Genomic DNA, 16,400 nt, shown 5'->3' with positions numbered 1-16,400 from the left:
GCGAAATATGTCGTATATCTAATCTGGCCTACTACTTATATAAATTTGCCTAGCCCTAGACTAGTTAATTGTTTTGTTTTAAGCCATATAACATTTAAAAACCACGCACTAAGCGAGATATTTACTATTTGGTTAGAAGTAATGCTAATTAAGATTTTCTTTCTATCATTGTTTAAAGGTAAATGATTTGTATAAAATTCATAAATTTTCAGCAACATATAACTAGACTCTAGAGTAGGTCTCGACAAACTGCCTACAACAGGCTTTTAAATCTGGCTCGTTATACCAGAAATTTTTGAAGCTTTAGTTAGATATATAATATTTTGTAAAAGAGAAAAAAAGGTTTTTTCAGTATAATTGACGAGATGTATGAAACTGAGACTAGATATTTTTGGGTTTTTTATTGAAAAGTAAAAAATTATCACATACTAACTATCACTACAATTGTAGCCCGCAAAAACATCCGATTAAATATTTTAAGAAATTTTAAAAACTATAGTAGCTATCGTAGTATACTCTGGGATTTTTTTAAATTGTTGAAACTAATATAACAAATTATTATTTTTTTTCAATAACAAGTTTTTGTGCTGTCATTGAAGGTTTAAATTAAATATATAATTGTCCTGGACAAGACGTTAAAAGGTAACAGAGAGTGGTGTGCGACTTAATAACCGAAAGTTTTTTTCAAGTACCAGGTCCTTAGACCGTTAATTTTGAGCGCTTTTTTTATGGTTCAATAAGCAATATTTTTGTATGATAAAAATAATAAAATTAGTACAATTATTTAATAAATATATTTATAAATTCAGCAAAGTTTACCTTAATCTATAAAACTTTAAATTAAAAATAAATGTTACTTGATAAAAATGTAAAACTTTTTGAATTTATAAAGTTGATAATTGTTTTTTTTAGAAAATTTATACTTTTCTTCATTTATTATCTTTCGTAACATAATCTAAAACAAAGTTTTATTGCACTAAATATTTTACTGACATTCGTGTTTGTTTAAATCTAGATGTAAACTTGTTAGAAACTTGTGACAAATTTTCTAAGAAATGCTAAAAATAATTATTTTATTTAGTTTAACTAATGTTCCATTATGCATATAACTAAAACTTGTGCAATTAAAACCTTTTTAAGAGCATTAATATTAAAATGAAAAGACTTAATTCAAATAACAATCAAGTTCCTAATGATGAAAGTCAACCCAAAAAGGTTGTGACAAAAATACAAGATTGTGGTTTTGTGAAGGCGTGTCGCGAAGAAGTAGTCCGGTCAAGAGATCTTTCAGACTTAGGTAAAGTTTGAATTTTACCAAAGTTCTAACACACTGTTAATGAAGGAAAATTAAAAAAAAGTTTTATTCCAAAACTTTAACTTTAAATTATTTGTAGAGTAAATAGTATTTACAAATAAATTTTGAGATTATGATCTTTTAGATAAAAAAACATTAAGGTTAAAGTTAGAGTGGGCTTGCAAGGGTGCACGGCGACTCAAATTTTGGCAACTAAAGTTTATAAATTCAGATTCTTATAATACTGAATTATTTTTAATCATGTTTTTTAGTAAATATTTTTATGACTATCATTTTGTTATTTCTGCTATCATAATCATTTAAAATAAGTTTTTTGGTACATTATTTTTCTAACTTAAAACAATTTTTGAGGAAAGATTTTAGATTTTTTTTTTAAGTAGAGAACTTTTTGCTAATTACAAGTAAATAATATTGATACATATTTTTTCAAGTCTTTTATCACCATGTTTTCGAGAACTGGAACTTTTATTACATCAAAATTTATTACACTTTTTTTTACATTTAATTTTCAAAGTCCCTTAAAAGTATTTGTAGAAACTAGATTGGTCTTAATTTTAAATACCGGGTATGTACATTAGCAGAAAGCTCTAATTGAGACTGGGAGTATTTGTGAAAGTTACTATTTTTTGAAAAAGTACAATTCGCGCACATTTTGCCGCTAAAGTTTCTACAGCTTTGTTTAGAAAAAAACTGATACCTTTTAGGGCAGAACATAAAGAAAACGAACTATGTATGTCTTATTGACGAAGCTCTACAAAATTTTAATTTAGTCATATCGCTTCAAAAAATTGAAAAATAGCTGTGAAGCAAGTCACAGACAGTTAGTTCATCGAAATTAATACTTTTTTAGCATTATAGCTATTGAAAGTTAAATTCAAAAAAAAAAAAGTATTTGCGCTGGAGTGACTTTGGTACAAAAAAAATTACAGAATTATGTAATCTTTCGACACTACTTATCTTATGTTCATTGTTTAAACTTATAAAATTAAGTGGGGAAAAAGGTCAAAAGGTAACACCTAGGTGTAAGGAGAGGTAATAAACTTGGTAGTGATATTAAAATATTATAAACTTGTATATACTATGTAAAATGTTTGCAATAAATATGAATTTTATGATAATGGTTTGATCGTAGATTAAATTCGAAAGCAAAAAAGATTTCAGGTTTGGCGTTTAATATTATTATTATAAAACTATTGTTTAACTTTAAAAGGAAATATGATTAAACCTTAACGATAAAAAATTTAGGTCAAAGATTATCTGCTTAGAGAACCATTACCTTTTAATTGCTGTTTTAACAAAAAGTAAAGAACTAAGCTGAAACCAACTAGAATTTTTTTTTTACTGGTCTGGTGTTTTATTGTTTTGACTTTTAAGAATCTCAAGTAATTTTTACAGGAAACCCGATCACGCACGACTCCGAGCTTGTCGCGTCCTTGAAAGCCAAGAAGATCTTGCTGGAAAGCAACGTGTTTAAAGTCGACGTCACAATTAAAAACTGCGCGCTCCTCATCGTGACGTCATCGCTCTTCGGGATTGCGCGGGAAGCTTGCGTAAAGTACGCGGAACGGTGCTTCCCCGCCCTCGCCGACTCCAAAGACTTTTCGCAGCTGGACTTTTTCTCGGTGCTGAAAATACTTTCCAGCAGCCAGTTGAACGTCGACTCGGAGCTGCAAGTCTTGAACGCCGCGGACGACTGGCTGAAGCACGGAGCTGGCAAGCGGAGCAAACACGCGGCGCGTCTCCTGTCCAAGGTCAGGCTCGCGCTCTTGACAGTTCCCGCTTTGCATCACGTTTTGGACGAAAGGCCGTCGTTCAGCACGAGCGAAGAGTGCCGCGGCTTAATCGAGGCTGCTTTACTCAAAAAGCAGCACGTTCGCTCGGAAAACTTCGATGTTACCAGCAGGTATTGCGAACAAAGTAACTTTGAAGTTGTTTTTTGTGGAGGCAAAAGTGACATAAGAGACAGACGTTTGGTTTTTACTGTCAGTAAGAGAGTGCGCTGCGTCAATTTCAACAACGTTCCCAAGTCGAGAAAGCTGCCACGGATGATTAACGGGCGAAAGTATGCCGAAGCAGCTTGCGTGAAAGGCCAAGTGTACGTTTTCGGCGGTTACGACGGCTCAATGCAAAAAGTGGGGTCAGTTGAAAAGTACTCGCCCGCGACCGGCGCTTGGCAGCAAGTGGCGTTGATGTGCGACAAGCGAATTTTGTTCTGCCTTTCCTCTTTCATGAGCGGCATTTGCGTAGTGGGAGGGTGCATGGAATGGCAGGGACGTGGCGTCGACTCTTGCGTTGAGTTTTGCACGGAAAATCACGAGTGGAAGGAGATGGGCGTTTTGAACGAGGCCAGGAAATCGGCCGCCAGCGCGGTGTTCGAAGGACGAGTGGTCGTGTGCGGCGGATACGTGGACGGCGCGATATCAAGCACCGCCGAGGCGTATGACGTCACGGCCGGAAGGTGGCGACGCGTGGCGAGCATGGTCGAGAGCAGATGGGGCCACCGGTGCGCGGCAGTGCGGAACAAGCTGTACGCGATCGGGGGGCGATCTAGCGAGGTGCTCGACTCGACTTGCGGCAGGTTCGTCCTACTCAAGCCTCAGCCACCTCGACATTCCACCAGGTGGCGTCTTCCACTCCTCGGAGTCGTTTCGATCGGAAGCGAGCTGTTGGTGCTTCTCAACGAGCGCGAGGTTCTGGTCTACGACGTCGTCAACTCCAGTTGGTCGGCAAAGTCTTGGCGCGGTTGCGCGGGAAAGAAACTGAATTGGTGCGCTTGCGCCAAGCTGACGGAGCATTAGCAGAAGCAAAAGAAAATATGAAACGTTTTATAAATACTGAATGCAAGTTTTTGAGTTTTCAATTTGGTTTTTATGACTTTTGTGATAAGTTAAAACTTTTGTTCTAAAACGTTTTCCTGTTAACACTAAAAATTGTTTTTTCTTTCTTAATTTTAAAATAAACTGGTTTAGATTACGCATTATACTAATGGTTGTCGTTGATTATTTTTTCTTAATAAATAGAATAAGTTATATTTGAGTATATTCCGTAATATTTTAAAAGTTATTAAAGTTAAAAATAACATTTTTGTAAGAAGAAAACTGTATTAAACTTAAGTATGTACTTACATTTACTCGCAAACAGTAGTAATTAGTTTTTGATGATATTAAATTACTTAATCACTGAATAAATAATTCTTCTAATGCTGTTTTAAAAAATTACAACATTTCTTAAATTGATTTTGCTTTAATTAAGTATACTTTAAACAATGCTTTGATTATATATATTCAACTGAGACAGAAAGGTGTTTAAAATTGTACTTAAACTTCAATAACAGAACTTTTAGTCGAAATAAATACAGTAAGTTGCAAATCTTTTTCACAAAAACTTTAGCCAATCAGCTAAATATATTTCAAAATATATCTTGAGAAACACAAAAGTTGTTTTTAATTATCCTTAAGTTTTCAAAAAGGACACTATTTTTATATACGTTGGTAAGACTGTTTAACTTTTTTTAATTTCCGCAGTAATCTGCTCAGAGTATTTTTGAGGCACTTTTTCTGGAGATAAGGCTTTATTGTTATATTTAACAATTAATTAAATTTACTGCAAGATCAACAACAGCATCCGATACAACCTACGACCGGACTCATCAGGTTAGCATAGTCGCGTGAAACCGCTGTTGAGATCTAACCAAGCGAGCTTAAGTACAAAGAACTGAAGCGACTTAAAAATGAATATGAAAAAAATTAATACAAAAGAATATTATGTAAACTATTTAAATATTAAACAAATGTTGTATTTGAAAGTGTTCATTTTATTTAATACAGTTCTTAAGTTATATAGAAAACATCGTAACTTCGAGCAAAAATTTTGTAGTGATATTACGTAAATGGTTTTGCATTAGGATGAAAATAAACGTTAAATAAAAAAAAACATATTAATATATTATAAAAAAAGAACACATTGGAATAACTTATAAATTGTAAAAACAAAATAAATGCATCAATAAACAACAACACAAATCAAAATAAATGCAGAAGTCACTCTGCGATGCTTTCATTCTTCCAATCTGGAAAGCTTTCATTCGCCCAATCAGGAGAGCTCACAGCCCGCCATTCTGTTTCGCTCGTTTCAGTCAGCCACGGATGCCCAAGTATTTCTTCCGAAGAAAACCTGTCCGCGATCTTTTTTGACATCATCCTACCTAGCAAGTCTCTCACATCATCGCCGACATGTCCTCCAAATGCAGGTTCTTTATCCGTAACGGCACTTTCCGTCTCGAAAGCTGCTCTGCCGTGAGCGCAGTAAAATACTATTTGTGCTACCCCCCACAAGTCCACATCTACACCGTTGCAATTCTTTTCATTATTGACTTGTTGGGGGGTGCGGAAGTTGTCTGTGCCACTAGACGTCACTGACAGATGATCTCTCTTGTCAACAGCGTGGCCGAAGTCAAGCAGCTTTATCCGCTGCTCCTGTGGGCAGTATAGAATGTTACTAGGCTTCAGATCAAGATGGAAAATTGAGCGCTGATGGAGTTCGGAGATCAAACTCAACAATACTTTGAAGATAATCTTGCATTCCATTTTGCTCATGTTATCGCGAAGGTCATCGTAAAGAATTTCGCGCAGCGATTTGAAGCTTTCGTCGTACTCGGTAACTATGACATAGAAGTTGTCAAAGACGTACCAATCTTCTACTTTTAAAACACTTCCTTTTCCGTTTGATACACAGATATCCTTTGCTGTATCTTGCAATAGAAACTCATATGGTACACTGTTATCATTTAGGAAGTCGTCTATGTTTTTGCCACAGTAAAACTTTTTGATAGCGACCGCTAAACTGGTAGTTCGTTTTTTTCCAACATACACAAAACTACGATTATTGTGCATGAGAACTTTGTCATTTTGCTGGTAATCGAAGTAACTTTCGTTAAAATTTTTTTCAGTACTACTCGCCCCTTTCTTCCAACTTTTTTCGTCTATACCACACGATATTTTGTCGTCGGAGTTAGAACCGTCGCACGATACTATTGAACTGTCACTCGAACCACTTGAATCTTCATACACGGTTGAAGCGCTTGAATCAGAAAGTCCGCTTGAGGCTTCACTATCACTGTTGCCGCGAGACCCGCTGCTTCGCGATTCACTTTCCAGCTTCGCTTTTTTCTTGCGGGGTTCGGTTAAGGAGCTCTGGGAGGCACGGGTGTACGGGGGAGCACCGTCATCGAGACTTTCTTCAACACCCCCGTCAGCTGCTGAGTCGCCTGGCAACCTGGCATTGCTGAATTTTTGAAACTTTTTTTCCATTTTTATGTTCAGTTTTACAAATCAAAAATGCTGTCAAAATAATTGCTTGAGTCAATCAATAATTTTATAATTGTAGGTAAAAATAAATTAAAAACCGTTAGTGAAAAAAAAGAAATAATAAAAGTATATATTAATAATAGTAAAAAGTCGAGTATTAGCAACTAGCCAAACTAAATTTAATGCGTTTTTTCACTATTCACAGTTTAAACAACAATAGTTGTTTTTCTATCAAAAATTTCTAGTAAAACATAACAGTGTTTAAGTGGTTTGTATATAGTTAGAAATATATTATAATACTATGTAAATTAACTTGATGATTTTTTTTATTGTTATTATTATCAAAAAATAAATGTTAAGTTATGTTTTAAATTCCTTTAATACAGTTCAAACACTTGTTAAGTTAAGCCTACAAAAGTTGTTGTAACAAATAAAAATTTAAACAAGTTTGTAAGACTTAAACATTATATTCTACTATTGCTAGTTTCAACTTGAAATAAGTAAGTACTATTTATACTGACAATAAATCAAGTTTTACTAATAGAACTTAGTGTATAACTGTCTTGTTATTATTACTACTTCTAAACTTCAAATTATCACTAGTTTTTTTTTTCGTTATTCACAAAAATAGTCAGAACTGTTGATTTAAAGGCATAGTGTTTTATAAATAGTTACCTTTTATACTTTTGCAGGTTTTAGAAATAGAAAAATTTTCGTTCATAAAAGCTGTCGTCTTTTTTTAAACGACAACATAAAAATTAATATATATTAACTTATTATTTTAAATTTAACTACGCTTGACAGTAACATTGCTTCACCTAAATACTATTTTGTTTACGTTATCTAAAGTTGAACATTAGTAATCTGTGATTAATTTATTCACAGTATTAAACATTTTTCATCTGACTGAGTTGAAATTCTTAGTATCATTCTTATAAGACATACAAACAAGCTTAGTCTTTTAGCGACGTTTTATGATTTCTAATTATTTTATACTTAATTTTTTCCTATTAGTTATAAACTTTACTAAAAGAAAGCATATCTATTAACAAAAAAAGCATCAATTTTTCCTAGCATACACAATCGGTAAATGATGATCTTAAAATCTAACAAGTTCTTTATGTAGCTATAGTTTTATTGGGAACGGGTCTAAACTGCGCGAAGACAAAATTGCACGAGGTTACTAAATTGCATGTGGGAACTAAATTGCACGAGAACAAAATTACACGAGTGTACAAAACTGCACGAAGATAATTTTGCACGAAGACTAGTTTGCACGCGGGCACAAAATTTTGCACGGAAGGTCAATTTTGCACGAGTGGCAGTTTTGCACGGAGGGTCAATTTGGCGCAAATAAATACTAACTTGAAATAACTAAATTTAGAATTTAAAAAACCCTTTATATTTTATATAAAAAAATAATAAGCATGTATTGGTGTAATTCATTTTGACTTAATTAGCTTTAAATCAACTTTATTTTACTTTTTTTTTATATAACTGTTTTTTAATTGAAACTAAATTATTGTGTTTAAAAACTAATATGAATTTAAAAAAAAATTTTAATAAAGATAAAACTAGAATTTTATTTTAATAAAAGTAACCCTTATTAAAGAATAGAAATGAATTGATGTAAACTTAAATTAAATTAAATTTGTACTGAACTTCAATATGAAATAAAAAAAGATTAAAAAAACAAATTAAATTATATTTACATGGGTAGGTCTTAAAATTGCACAAGCGTACAAAATTGCACGAGGGACAAAATTTCACAAAGATACTTTTGCACAGAAAGATAACGAGCATTCGAAATAGTGAGACAATTAGATAAATTTAAAAAGGAGAAAATCCGTCTGATGAAATTTTTATTGTGCACTGTATAGAAAGTTCTGTTATGGCTGTGTAGTTCATATGTATAAATATCTTTGTTTTTAAACTAAAATAAGGCAAATTAAACTCATGTTTTAATCTATTTCGATTTTTAATAGCTTGTTTAGTAGATACTAAATACAAGTTCTTAAAGTAAAAAAAGAATTCTTTTTATTACAAATATTTAACGTTAATTTAAGATTTAGGCTATATAGGGTGAAAAATACTGAAATTTTGAGATCTTTTAATTGAAAATCTGGCAAGGTATGCCAATTTTCTGTGATTTATTTTTATATCTACAAAACCTAAGAGTTTTAAAAATACAAACATAATTTATATATCGTTATTTTCTATTTGTTAAACTTTATCTTAGTTGCATCACTATTTGCACGCGTTTTACTCTAATTAGCTCTAAAAATTCTCCTGCTATTTTTTTCTTCTTATCTAATCCAGACTCGTGAAAAAGCTCTGTCAGAAGCTATTTTCTTCTTAATTTTTTAGAAGAAAAAGGAGATACAAGCTTTTGAATAAAATGAAACCAACAAAATAATACAACAGCTACAATAAGTTAATTTCTATTTTTAACAAAAAAAAGTCTTCGTTAACATAAACAAAACTTTTTTTGGTAATTATGTTTTAATAACGGTTAGAATACAATTTTACAATCTAGTATTTATTTTTATTTATATAATTATTTTTCTAAGTTTTTGTTTAATTATTTAATTTATTCATTCATTTAATTTCGCTTTTTCTATTAATTTTTATTTTAGACTTTAATTTAATGTATTTATTATTTAGTTTATTAATTTTTAATTTATATAAGTATTATTTGTTTTTTGATTTTTTAAAAACTTATTATTTAGTTACTTGATTTTTTTAATTCTGACTTTTTATTTATTTTGTTTTAATCTATTTAACATTTAATTTATAATTTTTTACTTAAATTTGTTTTTTTTTTTTAATTCACTTTTTATTCAGTTATTATTATTATTTTTTTATTCATTATTCGATTTGTTTTTTTTTACTTAATTTTTTTGTTTACTTTCTTTATTAGATTTTTAATTCTGAGTTTTTTATTTTTTCAAGTACTGTATAAATCTTTTTCGTGCAAAATTGTCACTCGTGCAATTTTGTCTACGTTCAATTTTATTTTCGTGCAATTTTGTGCTCTCGTGCAAATTAGTCTTCGTGCAAAAGTATCTTCGTGCAATTTTGTGTTTTCGTGCAATTTTGTCCACTCGTGCAATTTTGTAAGCTCGCGCAATTTAGACAGCTACCCGTTATTTGTATTTTAGTTAATCAAAAATTATATATCAGTAATAAAATTGTATCTGTTCACTTATACTTAATTCCATTGTATTAAACAAATTTAATTATATAACATCATATCACTTCTAACATGCTACTTTACAGCAAGATAAATGAAGTACTAAAATAAAAGGAATGTTATAACCTAGTGAAGAAACACACTTTGGATATTTTATATATGTACTATAGATAAAAAGGCAACTTACAACACAAGTTAAAAATAAAAAGAAAAGTAAATACCATGTTTAAAAGTCGCTGTTAATTATGTATATGTTATGGTTTTGAATAACTTTGCTTAAATTAAAATAACACATTTTTATTTTGAGTTTTTGTTATTCATGTTTTAATCCTTTTAAACTATAAACTTTAAAAATTTTTAAAACAAAATAGAACACAGAAAAAATGGACACTATTTGAATATCAACGGGTGAACTCTTGTCTACTTATTTTTTAACCAAGGTTGTCTGAATTTTAGTGGTGATTTAAGGTTATGTTATATATTTGTATGTTAGTTTTTTCTTAAAACTGAGTTCTTTTTTTATATTTAGATGTTTTTATATTGAGTAATAAAGAATAAATACCAGTATATTATTAGTTTTTAGCACATACTTTATTAACAATGGTAATAAAAAACCTGCTTTTTAGTTTTTAAAAGACACATCTTTTATGAAATGTGATAAAAAACGCTAAAAATAAATTTGCAATTGTTTCAAGAATTTATAAATTGGAACTAGTTTGGATCTTTATTCAGAAATATTTTGCAAATAAAACTTTATCATAGCAGAAAACATAGAAATAAATTAGTGGTATCTAAAAGAGCTAAGATGAACGCATTTAAAACTAAAGAGTTTTTATAAAAATAAAGTATACTTGATTTTAAAATACTAATTTTTTGAGTTTTTGAGAATGTCAAGATGAGCTTTGACCACTTTTAATTGCTAAATTTCTATTAGTACTATTATACAGGGTTGCGACTTTACCTGGAAATCTGGAAAAACTTGGAAAAATTTTTGAAAAAACGAAAGGCCACCCTGTATTATATCTCTATTCTGTTTTAATATACTTTTATACCTTCCTAAACTTTTAAAATAAAATAATTAGTTTTAGAGGTAAAGGTATAAACATTTATTGACATCATTATTTATAATGTATTATATTTACTAGCGGATTTTTTTCGTCTATGTAGTTTAAAAAATTTCAAATATAAAAGTTAGTTTTGATGTGTTTGTTTAATAAAATTTCTTTACGAGTTTTTTTAAATAAGCTTAAAAATTTATTTTTTTCTAATTTCCTGGCTTGTTTGCACTTTCCCAATAAATTCACTATAGTTTTGATAACTGAAGAATTTTTTCTTATACCAGGTATTAGATTTCAATTGAAAAGAATTCGTTTATCATTAAAAATAACATTAACAGTTTCAGTTTTTTCTATCGCAGATTCATTTTATAAATTCAGGTTGAATTTATGACAACCCTGTAAATATGAAAAGATTAGTTTATAATAAGTTTTAAGAATAAGAACTTGAAGTTGAAAAAAACTATTGGTGAATTTAAAAGGTTTTACTCTAAACAATGAAGATTTGTAGCTAAAACAATTATGTTTAGTAATTTCATATATTTGTTATCCAATTCTTACAATATTTACAATAAAACAAGGTCAAAAACAAAGCATAGTAAATGCTAGCTAACTTTATTGTTCGTTTAAAGTTGCAAAAAACAGATCCGATTCCGGCCAGAACATAATTTGGGAAAAAAATATTCTAATACTAAAATGTAAAGTTTGTGCTACCCAACATAAAATTCCTAAAACCACCCTTGATACTTGATAAATATTGTGAATAATTGAGTTTTTGCAATAATATTTTTCTGTTTAAGTTATTTTTTGAAATGTAGTATGTTTTTTTAGACAACCTCATATTAAAAAAATATTTAATGTAGTTTATTAGCTTCCTAGTTTACGTTTAATAAGTACAAGTATTTGAAAACTAAATATTACATACTGGCTTTTTATACAAAATTGATATTAACCCTTACTTTAGTAGCACATAAATGAAACTATGTTTACATTTTCAGTGCAGAATATTAGTTTGTAGTCTCGATAGTCTTAATTTTAGTTTGGTTATTGGTTAATAAAAAATGTTTTAAGTTTCTGTAAAAGTACGTGTTTAAAAAAAGATATGTGGAGTCTAGATTAACTGAATTTATTTCTAAAAGAATAATGACTTAGTTGCTGTAGTATTTTTTTGTGGATATCTATTAGTAAGTTTGCGATGTAATAGTAATGATTTTTTGTTTGATATTTAAAACTTTATATCATAAGTTACAGCATCTATACTTTTATAGAAGTTGAAATTTTAAAAGCTACGATTTCTAAAACTTAAATAATTCAAAAATTTATTTGATTTTGTTTAATTAAAAAACTAAAAGTATCAATGTTCATAAAAAAATGTTTTTCAATCATAATAAAAACGCAATACCTACAGTAATAAAAACTTTATTTATGACTATTTACGTGATGTTTATTTTTACCTTGCTTATTTTTTTTACTTGTCTGGTTCATTACTTAAAAAAATTTGGAATAAGCATAAAAACAGTGTGGTTATCATTAGCCTATAAAACAAAAATTAATTTAAATTTTTAATAAAACGATTTTATATTAAACAAATGTCATGAAGTGATTACAGTACACTATAAAACTTGTTTTATATGGAATACACCTTGTTACAAAACTTAGAGAGAATCCTAATAACGTTTAAATTAGTTATAATTTTTCTTAAACTGTCTTTAGTGTATCTTTCTTAACTTGTTTTAGCTGTTCCTTACCAAACTGTTGTAAAAAAAAACTTTTTAATTAATGCAAAAAAATTAAACAAGTGGTTTATAAAATTGACAATTACTAAAAATGCATATAAAAAACCCGAAAATTAAACTACTCTTGATTACCTGCTTCTCAGAACTAACTAATATTATTACTTACCAATAAAACTTAGTGATAATATCGGATTCAATACTATGGTGACAATTTAAACCTCTCTAAAGCTTCTTTATTATATGAAATAAGACAAAAAAACAAAGATCTTGGTAAGTCTCTAATTTACTCATGTCAAGGTTTCATTTTGCTAAATACTTTACTTTGTTTTTTACTTTTGCATAAAGTTTGAACGTTTAGAAAACTAAAACTACTTTGTGATTTTTTCTACATTTTCTTAAAAATTTTTTTTTACTCCATAACATTTTAAGCGCCTCGAAAAGCTCGTGATGAAGCAACTGCCGACTTGAATCCTTTTCACGATTATTTCTCTGAAAACTACTGCAAGCAAAAAGTTGGTCCCCATTTTTCAACAAAATCTTTTGCAGAAGTTTTAGATGAAGCATTCAAAAATAAAAAAAACATTAAATAGTGAACAAAAAAGTTGTTGATAACTTAAATTTCTATATAGTTAACAACCAAACCACTTAAATGTTTAAAACATGGACGCTTGTAAAACGAATAGAAGTTTGAACTTTAGTTTTGTTAAAACACGCGAAACATATACTATGTTTTACGCATTACCAAAGTGCTCTAATTGTTGCTTATTTGAGTTTTACATTTCAAAATATTTTCTTAATGAACACATTTAATTTATTTAATTAAAAACCAATAATTAGTGTACTATTGATTTATATAACAAAAACAATCAAATTGTTTAAGATTCAAAAGTAACTTAAATTGAAATATTGTAAAGTTTAATTTTACGTCAAATAGTTGTTATATGTATGATTTTTTTTTCACAGCAATGTATCTCCACAATAAAAAAAGCATTGGTTCAAATTATATCTGCTCAAATGTTTTATGCGATGAGAATATTTCAAAACTTTTAAATTCTTGTTTTGTCTGTTGGGGTCAGAGTATAACTAGTGTCTTCAATAGAGAAAAGTTTGATTCTACAACAGTTTTAGTTTTAATAAATTTAAATTTTAGTTTAACGTTTTACTTTTTAGCTTTTAAAATACTTGTTTACAATATTTTTTTGGTTCACTAGTTTATATTTAAAACAATGTTTCTCTAAAATAACACTAATAATGACATCGTCAATTGTAACAAATATAATTTCCAAAAAAAAATATTATACACCGTAACTTTATTAAATTGCTTTTACATTGGTAAAGAAAACCTTATGGTTTTTAATATAAAGTTATTAAAGAAACATTTCACTGTGTTTTTTAATATTGTTTATTTAATTTTTGACATGTGTAAAGCACTTTTTTTACGCTACATAACAAATATATACTTTTGTCAATGTTCGATTTAGTGTTTAAAATCAAAATCTACCTGATCAAGTACCTTGATCCAAAAACTGCTAGATCATGAATTTTTTTGCTGAGATCGAGATCCGACCATATTCTACTTAAAGAAAAACATCCGGAACCTATTTGAAAACCCTCTTTTTTTGATCTAGTAAAACACTAGCTAAAAAACAATTATTTGTTAGTATATGAAATTTAACTTATTTGTATTACTTTTTTACTAAGTTCCATTATTTTTCTATTGTTTAATTTATTTTAATAAATTAATATATAACTTTAGGAGATAAAATTTTTTTAAAGTTAAGATAAAATAACAACATCAAATATTTGTTAAACTAAATTATTTAAATAGCTGTTCAATTTGGACTGTTGTTATCTTATCATGTCGTATTTGATACTATTTCAATCTAAGTCGTATAAATTAAAGATTTTTTAGTTGTACTTAACAATTTATCAAACAAAACAATTGGGTTTATAAGTACTGTCTACAAACACATTTTTGGAATTCAGTAGAGTTTTAATGTTTCTACCAAGAAGAGAGCTCCTTACTAACTTTGATAAGAGTTGAAGACATGTTCAATTAAGTATATGACTTTATGGTTGGTAAAAATTGTTTGACGTTTAAAATAAAAAAGTATTTATATTATTTTTTACGTTTACTTAGTTTTTTGTGGGTTTCAAACTTCATCAGCCCATACTTAGCCGAAACTTATAAAATTTAAAAGTATATTTAACTACTTTAAAAACTAAAAATTTAAGTAAAATATATATAGACTATAAAATTTAACTTTAAAATGAGAATTGAAACCTTACAAAAGTAATTAAAAGTAATCTGAAAGAATAAAATTAACATCTATGTAAAAAACTAAAAAAAAACACTCCAAAAATTCTAAGTACTTAGTCAATCGATTTAATCAATTGTTTACTGCGGTTTACTATCATTTCTAACCCGCTATCATTTCTAACCCGATCACTTCTAACCCAATCATTTCTAACCCGATCATTTCTAACCCGATCATTTCTAACCCGATTTATTCTAACCCGATCATTTCTAACCCGATCATTTCTAACCCGATCACTTCTAACCCGATCACTTCTAACCCGATCACTTTTAACCCGATCACTTCTAACCCGATCATTTATAACCCGATCACTTCTAACCCGATCACTTCTAACCCGATCACTTCTAACCTGATCACTTCTAACCCGATCACTTCTAACCCGATCACTTCTAACCCGATCATTTCTAACCCGATCACTTCTAACCCGATCACTTCTAACCCGATCACTTCTAACCCAATCACTTCTAACCCGATCACTTCTAACCCGATCACTTCTAACCCGATCACTTCTAACCCGATCACTTCTAACCCGATCATTTCTAACCCGACCACTTTTAACCCAATCACTTCTAACCCGATCACTTCTAACCTGATCACTTTTAACCCGATCACTTCTAACCCGATCACTTCTAACCTGATCACTTCTAACCCGATCACTTCTAACCCGATCACTTCTAACCCGATCAATTCTAACCCGATCACTTTTAACCCAACCACTTCTAACTAGATCATTTCTAACCCGATCACTTCTAACCCGATTTAACCCGATCACTTCTAACCCGATCACTTCTAACCCGATCACTTCTAACCCGATCACTTCTAACCTGATCACTTCTAACCCGATCACTTCTAACCCGATCACTTCTAACCCGATCAATTCTAACCCGATCACTTCTAACCCAACCACTTCTAACTAGATCATTTCTAACCCGATCACTTCTAACCCGATCACTTCTAAACCGATCACTTCTGACTAGATAATTTCTAATCCGATCACTTCTAGCCTGATCGTTTCTAACCCATTTTATTTGTTTTTATTATTTTTTTGTTATCTAGATTTCATGCAAAAACAAACTAGTCTTAATAAAGTTTTCAAAATAATAAAATTTTCTCAAATATTTATTTACATTAAAAAATAATGATTTTAATGTGTTACGTAAAACCTTATTTTAGTATAAATTTTAATTTTGTACTAAAAAAATTTAAGTTAAATTGATTTTTATTACCTCATTTTTATATTTTTCATGCTTCACATACTTTCTTTTTTCGTTATTTATTACTTTTTGTTTTTTCAATCTAATAAAACAGACTTTTTTCGTTAATCGTATTTAATTTACTAAATCATTAATTTTACAATAATTTAAACTCTTATTTGTAGGATTTTAAATTAAGCAGTTAAAACTTTAATTAAATTGGAGCTCCTTATAATTCACGTGACTTTAATAATTTTAGTTTAAGCAAATATTAAAAATTTGTA

At 29.3% G+C, this 16,400-nt stretch overlaps 1 protein-coding gene across 1 annotated transcript; it reads left to right on the top strand.

Moving 5' to 3' along the window:
* The first annotated feature begins 1,155 nt into the window (after window positions 1–1,155).
* Window positions 1,156–4,113, top strand: LOC145843016 (kelch-like protein 26). The gene is made up of 2 exons (XM_082950486.1): window positions 1,156–1,297; window positions 2,711–4,113. Exons 1-2 carry the CDS (start codon window positions 1,156–1,158, stop codon window positions 4,111–4,113), a joined length of 1,545 nt encoding a protein of 514 aa, XP_082806612.1.
* Window positions 4,114–16,400: the final 12,287 nt, after the last annotated feature.

Source organism: Thalia democratica, chromosome 8 (assembly GCF_965202585.1).
Source record: "Thalia democratica chromosome 8, ktThaDemo2.hap1.1, whole genome shotgun sequence".
In the NCBI taxonomy this organism is placed as follows: Eukaryota; Metazoa; Chordata; class Thaliacea; order Salpida; family Salpidae; genus Thalia; species Thalia democratica.
The sequence above is the reverse complement of the archived record's forward strand: the minus strand, read 5'-3'. Positions and strand labels throughout refer to the sequence as shown.

Excerpts from the sequence above, each read along its gene's own strand:
- LOC145843016 (XM_082950486.1), top strand. The coding sequence starts at position 1,156 with ATGAAAAGACTTAATTCAAATAACAATCAAGTTCCTAATGATGAAAGT. Across the intron at positions 1,298-2,710 it reads AAGAGATCTTTCAGACTTAG|GAAACCCGATCACGCACGAC; the intron begins GTAAAGTTTGAA and ends TAATTTTTACAG.